Source organism: Vulpes vulpes, chromosome 10, assembly GCF_048418805.1.
Source record: "Vulpes vulpes isolate BD-2025 chromosome 10, VulVul3, whole genome shotgun sequence".
NCBI classification, from domain to species: Eukaryota; Metazoa; Chordata; class Mammalia; order Carnivora; family Canidae; genus Vulpes; species Vulpes vulpes.
Window position 1 is genome coordinate 77803205 of NC_132789.1, and position 9800 is coordinate 77813004.

General features: G+C 46.3%; 1 protein-coding gene across 1 annotated transcript in view; it reads right to left on the bottom strand.

Annotated features, from left to right (window-relative positions):
- The window catches only part of SLC5A8 (solute carrier family 5 member 8), a 64005-nt gene extending 54840 nt beyond the window's left edge, over positions 1–9165 (bottom strand). Inside the window, exons 1-3 of the mRNA XM_026013079.2 lie at positions 8356–9165; positions 2978–3043; positions 900–951 (exon numbers count right to left, since the gene is read on the bottom strand). Of these exons, the coding sequence (XP_025868864.2) occupies positions 900–951; positions 2978–3043; positions 8356–8706 (469 nt within the window). The 5' untranslated portion in view covers positions 8707–9165. The remainder of the gene's footprint in view (positions 1–899; positions 952–2977; positions 3044–8355) is intronic.
- Between the last annotated feature and the right edge of the window lie 635 nt (positions 9166–9800).

Genomic DNA, 9800 nt, shown 5'->3' on the forward strand with positions numbered 1-9800 from the left:
TAATATTGACATGGAACATGCCTGACATTCAGAATTCAAGAGCATGTTATATAATTGAATTGTCCTTTGTAATGATACTGTTGTACTTTTTAAACTCAGGTAATAATTACTGTCTACCTAACAGGAAAGCAAGAAAGAGTGTGGATTTAGTGGGGCTTTTCCATTTTATATTAACTCCAGGAACTGCATCACATTTTTCCCATCAGAGTCCACTTGTCCATTTTATAAGTAAGTTTTAGAGATAAACTCACATCGGATTGATAAGAATACAAAGGATACGGGGTGCTCCCAAAGCCTTTTAAGGATATGACTAACAGGCACCTTTGCCTCAGTGAACTATTCCAGTGGCATGGCTTTGATCTGCCCAAATCCAGAGTAGAGTAAGTAGTATGTTGGTTAGGACCATCTTCATCCATTTGTTTAAAAGAACACCATCGCCAGCTTTCATTTTTTGTCACTAAGAGTGATCTGATATTTCAAATCACATAGATCTCCTTCTCTTGCATTTTGGACCACATGTGAAATGAGAATAAGAAAAGCTCTCTCCCTGCCAGATTTTATGATGGAGCTGAGTAACACAGAAGCCTTTTGATTGCAGCTCCAGATTATAGCCACCAAGGAAGAAACTGCAGCCATTCATGATTTAGAGCATAGTGGGTATTCATCCTGAAGGAATGGAGGCCTGCCCTTCTATTAATCATAGGTCTTTTGGAGCTATCAGTCCAGGAACCCAAAGAAGCTGCTACAGTAAACAATAAACTCATCTTGCTCCTCCCCTCAAGCTGATGCAGGTTACTGGAAACATTCCTCCATCTCCCCATCTCCCCAAAGTGAGAATAAGTTCTATTAAAAATGACCCCCAAAATGTGAGTGACATAATGGGTAATTCTAAAGTGTACCTTGATTCAAAGCCAGGGCAGGGGCATAAATAACGATTCCAGTATACAGAATCTACGGGAAAAAAAAGAAACCAAATAAACTGTATGAATTATGAAAAAAAAAACACCAATTTTTTTATAAACTCAATAATGAATTAAAACAGTAGTTTCAGTATACTTAATAAAATTTGTTTGTGACTTAAAAATGTTATACTCCTTTTCTGTTTGTGATGTGGTCATAGGTCACGAAAATCTCATATCACCAACTTTGTTAAAATGATGGACTTTTCACGTGGTGCTTAGTGCAGATAGTCACTGATCCATCACCTTAACTTAATATCAATTCTCCTCAATGCAAACAATTAGAAAGAAAGAATACAAATTTAAAAGGAGATGGTCCCTCATTCATATGCTTTCAAACTATTATTAATCACTGTGTAACTAATTGGAAAAATAGTGAACATTCTGGAAACCAATATTAAAAAGTTTGCATGCTCATTAATTAAACAAAAGTATACATTTGCACTAAAAAAATCCTGAAAGCCAACAAAAACTGTATTCCATCTTTTCTATATTATATATTATTTTTCACTCATACATCTAGCAAATATTTATCAATCAGGGATACAGAAGTATGATAAATATGGTCTTTTTTCTCAGAACATAATTTCTATTGCATTTGATCTTTCAAATATATCATATATATTCTATGTGATTTACTCTATAAAAACATATTATTGTCCTATGGTTCTATGTTTATTCTATGAAAACATATTATGAAAAAAGCCATATTATATAATACTTGGATGTACGGTTATATTACATGGGAATATCAATGGAAGTAAGTCCTTCAAATAGGAGATGCTAAAGCTTTCCCCTTTTTTGCAAGAATGAACTAGCATTCCACAGTCCTTATCCCGACCAAGTTGAAGATTTGGAAACGTGACCACAGACCATCTTCCTGACAGTTGTTCCCCACTTTTCATTGTAGGAATTTCTTTTAAAAAATGATCCAAAGAGGGTCTGAACAGTCAGTAAATGCAAACTACCACCCTCAGTTCTGTGTCAGAACCTCTACCAGACCCAAAGAGTTCCTTGCTTTTATGCCAGAAGCGTTAAGGACCAATATAAGTTATGCAATTTACAGAGATATAAAATAGATTCAAGTTAAATCATTTACAAATGCTTAGGTAGCTTGTGGTTGGGGAAGTAAATTACAAATAGGGACGAGAACAAACAAGAACTCCTTCCTGGACCTGCATTATCAAACCCATCTCTAAAGCCCACAGCTGCCAAGAGGAAGATCAATATGAATGACACAACAATCATGACAAGCCTCCAGCAACCTGGATGAGAAGCAGAAAGTGTTCTCTGTCACTGATTGCTTGGCAAATCTTTGCTTTCCATTCTTGTCAACCAGTAAATCTATACTTACATATCCTTGTACTACCGGATTGCGTCATTTAAAAACTTTCAAACTTTAAAAACCTCAGAGTGCAGGATTCTGTTGTCTTACACTCAGTAACTCCTTCAATCAGGGCTTAAGTTTCCTTTTTTTAAAGAGTACTGATTTTTTTTAAGTATGCTCTTGAGCAAATGAAATTATTTCCTATTGTCTTCCCATGTCAGTTATTATTTTTCAAACCTGTTACTGAACATGCTGCAAAAATACTATGAAACTGTACTAGTTGCTTTCTCTTTGTTACGATTCCTACTATCAGCTACCTCAGCTCTTTGAAACATCGTTGTCATCTTGGCCATGACAACACCTCAGTCACCTTGGTGGGAAGAAGAGGAGGAGGAAGTGGGATAGAAAAAGGCACATGCTCCTGAAGCAACATCACTATTGTTTGATTAATGTAATATTTAGCATTCCCTTAAACCATCATTTTTTCCAGGAAGTGGGGCATTTGCTGAAACACTCTTTCATGATCTCAAGGGTTGACACAGTGTATCCATGAGTGTTTTCCTTTTTTTGGTTTCCTCCTATTTTTAACACCTCTTTTTTTTATCCTTCATGTGTAAGCTTAGCCTGGATGCCTTGGTTGATGACATTTTAGACAACAAAAGGTAAAGCAAGCTCGTGGAGAGTAACTTACTGTTTGAACAATGAAGAGGACTGTTCCACAGAGACGAACACATTTGTTAAATCGAAGCTCTAAATACTGTTTCCAAAAAAAAAAGGAAAAAATGGTTAATACGTGACAACTTTACATACTTTTTTAAAAAATTGGCTGTGTAAGAAGGAAAAGAGTTAGAGATGCAAAGCAACTTCAGCCATCAGAAAGAATAAAACCTTGCCATTTGCAAGATGTGGATGGAACTAGAGGGCATTATGCTAAGTGAAATCCATCAGATTTCAGAGAAAGACGAATACCATATGATTTCAATCGTATGTAGAATTTAAGAAACAAAACAGATGAACACAGGTCAAGGGAGGAAAAAATAAAATAAGATAAAAACAGAAAGGGAAGCAAACCATATGAGACTCTAAACTATAGGAAACAAATTGAGGGTCGCTGGAGGGGAAGAAGGGTGGGAGGATGGAGTAAGGGGGTGATGGGCATTAAGGAGGACACGTGACGTGAAGAGCACTGTTAGATAAGACTGATGAATCATTAACTTCTACCCCCGAAACTAATAATATACTCACTATATGTTAACTACATTGAATTTAAATTTTTAAAAAAGACATTTTAAGCAACTTCGTAAGGGATTTGTCTTCCATATTCCTATGTTATGTCCTGCTATTTTTCTTTACATACAGCAAAATTTACTCTTGCTTTAAAGTATGGTTCACTGGGTTTAACACACACAGGACAGTTCTCTTGCCCTCAGAGAACTCTGGTATGTTGTTTCTTTATGATCATACTTCCCCCAGCCCCCAAACCTTGGCAATCACTGATCTGTTCTCCATCCCTAGTTTTGGCTTTCCCAGAATATCAAATAAATGGATTATATTCTGCATTTTTAGAATGAGAAAAGCGCTGTTCTTCTCTTTCTCTTGGTATCGACTTCAGACACCTCCCTGATTCACTTGGGAATCAGCCATTTCCCACAGCAGGCAATTGTGATGGACTTGTCCATTGAGGTGCCCTGCCTCTTCTGACCCAGGGAGGGTCACCTGACCCACACTCAGCCAATTGGCTCCTCTTTCCAATGGGTATTTGGATCTTGGAGGTAAAATATAAAGAACAAATGATTGGAGCAGAAGTAGATTGATCCTGACAGCGGGCTCAAGAGGCTTCTCTGGCTTCTGTCCTTTTCACAGACTATTTGTTCAGTTTTTCACTCTGTTCTATGGGCTATCCCGATATCCTCCCAAATACATTATTTTTTTTTACTTAAATCAGCCTGTCAGTTTCTGTTCAAAGCCAACAACGCTGCTAATTTCTCCTATTCTCCTTGACATCTGCTATATCTTAAAATATAGTCTGCTCATCTCTTACATTATATATCATAATATATTACAGAGTTAGAATCATAGAATTTTAAAGCTAAAAGAAAGCTAGGATCTCAAATTTTCTTTAACGTGAATATTATTACTCCCTTAGAATTTTAAAGCTGAAAACAGTCTTTTCATATACCATGGGGGGAAAGGAAGGAAAAACTGACATAAGTAATAATCAGGGGAAATGACACCAGATGTTTTTGCTCTCAAATCACAGGTGAGGACTATAGAGTACTCATTGTGTACACTGGACATTCTCCCAACAACCCCGAGGCCATTACTACCTCTTAGCAGGGAGGGCACCGGAAATCAGAGAGAACACCAAAATTGCAACCTAACAGCTCTCAGAACCACAATTCAAGTCTAGAGCCATTCAATGCCCAAACCTGGGCAGGGAACAACTACATTATTCTAAATAAATAAGTTAGCACACTGACCATGGCTTTGAGTGAGTAGGTGGCACTGACACACAGTGGGACCTTCCAAAACAATTGACAGGGGAAAAAAATTATACACCACAGTGTCATGTTTAGGAGGAGTTCCAGCCCTCCACCCAGTCCCCCTCATAGACAGCACAAGCTTGGGACAGAGGTTTCTCTATCATAAGTCACTGAAGATCTCAAGCTCCTCCTCTTAAAAGTGAGGATCACAGTATTAATTCTTTTCCCTCTTACTTTGCAGGGGTTTGGAGACTCTCAAATGATATAAATGGATGGAGAAATATCATAAACTATTTTTCAAAACTAAGATATTAAGAAGTTGGTATCCAGGGACGCCTGGGTGGTTCAGTGATTGAGCATCTCCCTTAGGCTCAGGGCATAATCCCAGGACCTGGGATCAAGTCCCACACCAGGCTCCTCCTGTTAGGAGCCTGCCTCTCCCTCTGCCTGTGTCTCTGCCTCTTTCTCTGAGTCTCTCATGAATAAATAAAATCTTAAAAAAAAGAAGTTGGTATCCAAATCCACAGGTATACTTAATTCACAATTATAAGCATATATATATATATATATTAACATAACTACATATGAATAATATATACACATAAATATAATCCATATCCATATCCATATCCATATATATGTGCACACATGTATACATACACATACACATATATTCTGGAAAGCTCAGTTCCAACAAAGAGATTTCATGGATCCAGAAAGATCCTGCAGAAGCAGGGAATGAAACTGGATTCCTGCATCATACTACTAGTCTGTAGGTCTGCTAGTGGCTAAACATCTCTCAGGCCTAAACTTTGAAGACAGAGATAAATAGATGACAAATGTGCTCTGAACAACCAATTCTAGCTAAAGAAACATAAGATTTCTTAAGTTTCTTACGAAGAGATTTCAGAGTTGAGCAAGAATGCCAGGGTATCACTCAATGCTGGACTTGTTATTCTGTGTAGATGGTTCCACTCTCAGCATAAAACAAACAAAAAATATGCACAAGAAAGTGTCTGCAGTGGCCAACTGTCAGGGACAAAGCTCGTGCTCTAACCTTGCTGACACCTGCCACGGGGCACCCGCCAGCATGAACATGACTCTAGCTAGGTGTTCTATTCTGCTTCTCCTGTTCTCCCTGCATGTATAAGCCCTGCCTGGGGGGCATAAACAGACTTACTAAAACCTTAGGAGTAGCCAGTAGACACCACTGCACGGCCTCCAGGCTACTTGGCCTCACCCTCTTCTGTAGCTTAATTGTATCTGCAGAACGGGGCTCTCCGAGCACCCCCCCCCTCAGGATCCTTTTTGAGTACTGAGTTGGATGATGACTGTGTGTAGAACATGCTGCCCAGTGCCACATGTGTATTAAGCATTCGGTGAACATTAACTTTTTGCGGCGTTTTAGATGGAATCCTGCTAACAGCCTCCACCACGGGAGAAATGTGGGAACTCTATTTCTGGTTTAGTTAATGTCGCTGCTCCGAGGAGGCATAGGTCAGTGCTTATGAGAGGAGCATTCACCTCTGGGGACTGAAGTCCTCTTGCCAGGTTCTTGAAGCTCTTTCTGAGTCCTGGAGTTGGTTAACTACAGAGCAGAGCTCACGGACTCAAACTGCCTAAGGTAAGGGCTCATCAGGGAACACACACAAGTGGATCGGCCAGATGTTCGTATATTAAAATATTGGACTATCCCTCATATCCACTAAGAAGTAAATCCTCTCACATCTCCCTCCAAACCAAGTATTCCCTTCACCCCTCTCCCTTTCCCCTTTTGCATTTTTGAGGAAGACAAAAAGAAGAAGACAGAGGTTTCTCTATCATAAGAAAGTAATCAGGCCAAAAAAAAAGAAAGTAACTAGGCACTGACAATGATGAGGCCTCAATGTAGAAATTAGCAGGGAGTGAGAGTCATGGCCTTAAAACTGGAGTTTCTTCACACAGGGAATGTGAGCCCAGGGTTACCAGGCTTCTAAATTTTCAAAAGATGCTAGAATCTGGAATTCTATTTGACCTTGCAACATCATAAATGCTAAATTAATTTTCTTTCAAAACACCGCAAGGGTCAAAAAAAAAGAGAACAGAGATTGGCCTGGGACAGCCAATTTGCTACCTATGAGTAAAACAGAGAAATTCCATCCTGTTCACCTCCGGGATGATGACTAAACTTTCCAAACACAATGGGCAGAGTGAAGGGAAGGCACTGCTGCCCCACGGGTGCCTTGCCCTGGATGGCGTCACTATAGCCCAGGCACTTTGTCACCAACATTTGTGCCATTGAGGCCCCGTGGCCAGCACCAGTTGAACCAGCCTCATTAGGAAACACCTTCCCGTGACTTAGAGGAGACAGTAACCTAAACTCAAAGACTGAGGTGACTGCTAAGAAGTAGCATCAGCATCCTCTGGATAATGACCTGTGAGAGAGGAAACTACACCAGGTTTGTCCATGCTGTTCCTGGGCTAGTACCTCAGTAAAGGAGACCACGGAGGGCACTAAATGGGCCCCCTACTGCCTTGAGATTTTATTATCCCCCATCCCACACTCCCATTCCACAGCTCTTCTTTTTTTAAGATTTTATTTATTTATTCATGAGAGACACAGGCAGAGGGAGAGGCAGGCTCCCTGTGGATACCCTGATACGGGACTTGATTCCAGGACCCTGGGGTCACACCCTGAGCTGAAGGGAGGCACTTAACCACCAGCCACCCAGGTGCCATTTGATAGCTTTTTAAACTAAACCCAACATCCCCATCTTTGCAAAGCCCTTTCCTTCCAAAAACTGAAGAAAGACTATAACCACAGGAGAGGCGGTTTTCCTTCATCATCTTTCCACATTTGGAGAAGGTGAGGCTAAGAGCCCTGCGGCCAAATCCTCCGGGGGGACTCCAAGGTGACCACCTCTGCCACTACCTCCACAAAAACGTTCAGCCAGGAAGCATTTATCCCGCACTCCGGGGGGGTGGCTGGAGACACTCCTGTGAGTGCTGCACTTGAGTCCCCTCATTTAATCCTCCCAAGGACTGGGTAGGGTCATTGGTATTATTTTCATTCTGGGATGAAAAAGTGGGCACAATGGGTCACCCAGGTGTACCCAGCTAGTGAGTGGTAGAATCTGGCCGCACACACGGGTACTGAGATGGGTTAGGGCACCAAGGGAGGGGGGGGGGGCAAATTCTATTCCGGGTCCTGGGAACAACAATGGTGCCTGTGGGCCTGGGACAAGGGGGTCCCTTTTGAGAAGGAGGGACTAAGACTTGAACAACTTGCACTCCCCCAAATAAAAAGTTTTTACAATCTTTCCCCTTGACTCTGAATCAAAGGCGTTAAAGCAGACAAGGAATGGCCTTAGGGAGCGCTAGTCGGAATCAGTCCCTCTACTTCGGAAGCCGCCCTGCTTCCCTGAGCTCACCTCCAAGATCCTGTCGCCCCTCCCGGGCTCCCTAAAGGGGCGCGCAGCGGAGGTGAGGACCTGGACGCGGAGAGATTCCGCTATGGTAGGGAGTCCCCCCCCCCGGAAAATCCCCCCACGATCCTGGAAAGCCCTTCCCGACCGTCCACTTCGTCCCCAGCCCACTGCCCCCCTACCTCATAGGTGCTGGTGATCCCCAGCTTGTAGAACACCGGGAGGAAGACCTCGGCGCTGATGGCCACCACAAAGAAGTAGGTGATGGCGAAGATGCTGAAGATGGCCCCAAAACGGTAGACCTCGGAGGGGGTGCCCAGGACGGTGACGGCCGACATGAAGCTGGCGGTGAGGGACAGCGCCACGGGCACGGCGGTCATCCTGCGGCCGCCCATCAGGAAGTCCTTGGACGTCTGCTGGCCGCCCCCCGCGAAGGCGTAGTAGATGCCGATGGCGGCCGAGATGAGCAGCATCCCCGCGAACACCACGTAGTCCCACACGGCGAAGCTGCCGATGCCCCGCGCCGCGCCCATGCTCGCCCTGCGGCGCTCACAGCCGGGCCCGCGGCCAGCGACCCGACCGGCCCCGCGCTCCCTTCTTACTCCCGGCGCTGCGGGGGTTGGAGGCGCCCAGCAGGTGTCCGACCTGGACCGGCCCCGCGCTCCCTTCTTACTCCCGGCGCTGCGGGGGTTGGAGGCGGCGGCAGGTGTCGGACCTGGACCGGCCCCGCGCTCCCTTCTTACTCCCGGCGCTGCGGGCGGGGCGGGGCAGGGGTTGGAGGCGGCGGCAGGTGTCCCACCCGGACCGGCCCCGCGCTCCCTTCTTACTCCCGGCGCTGCGGGGGTTGGAGGCGCCCAGCAGGTGTCCGACCTGGACCGGCCCCGCTCTCCCTTCTTACTCCCGGCGCTGCGGGGGTTGGAGGCGGCGGCAGGTGTCGGACCTGGACCGGCCCCGCGCTCCCTTCTTACTCCCGGCGCTGCGGGGGTTGGAGGCGCCCAGCAGGTGTCGGACCTGGACCGGCCCCGCGCTCCCTTCTTACTCCCGGCGCTGCAGGGGGGGGGGGGGGGGGTTGGCGGCGGCGGCAGGTGTCGGACCTGGACCGGCCCCGCGCTCCCTTCTTACTCCCGGCGCTGCGGGCGGGGGTTGGCGGCGGCAGGTGTCGGACCCGGACCGGCCCCGCGCTCCCTTCTTATTCCCGGCGCGGCGGGCGGGGCGGGGCGGGGGTTGGAGGCGGCGGCAGGTGTCCGACCCGACCGGCCCCGCGCTCCCTTCTTACTCCCGGCGCTGCGGGGGTTGGAGGCGGCGGCAGGTGTCCGACCTGGACCGGCCCCGCGCTCCCTTCTTACTCCCGGCGCTGCGGGCGGGGCGGCGGGGGTTGGAGGCGGCGGCAGGTGTCCGACCCGGACCGGCCCCGCGCTCCCTTCTTACTCCCGGCGCTGCGGGGGTTGGAGGCGCCCAGCAGGTGTCCCACCCCGACCGGCCCCGCGCTCCCTTCTTATTCCCGGCGCTGCGGGGGTTGGAGGCGGCGGCAGGTGTCCGACCCGGACCCGCCCCGAGCGGCCCTGCGGAGGTGAGGACGCGGGAAGGCGCCGCCAGCGGCCTCTGCGCCCCCCAGCAGCCGAGCTCC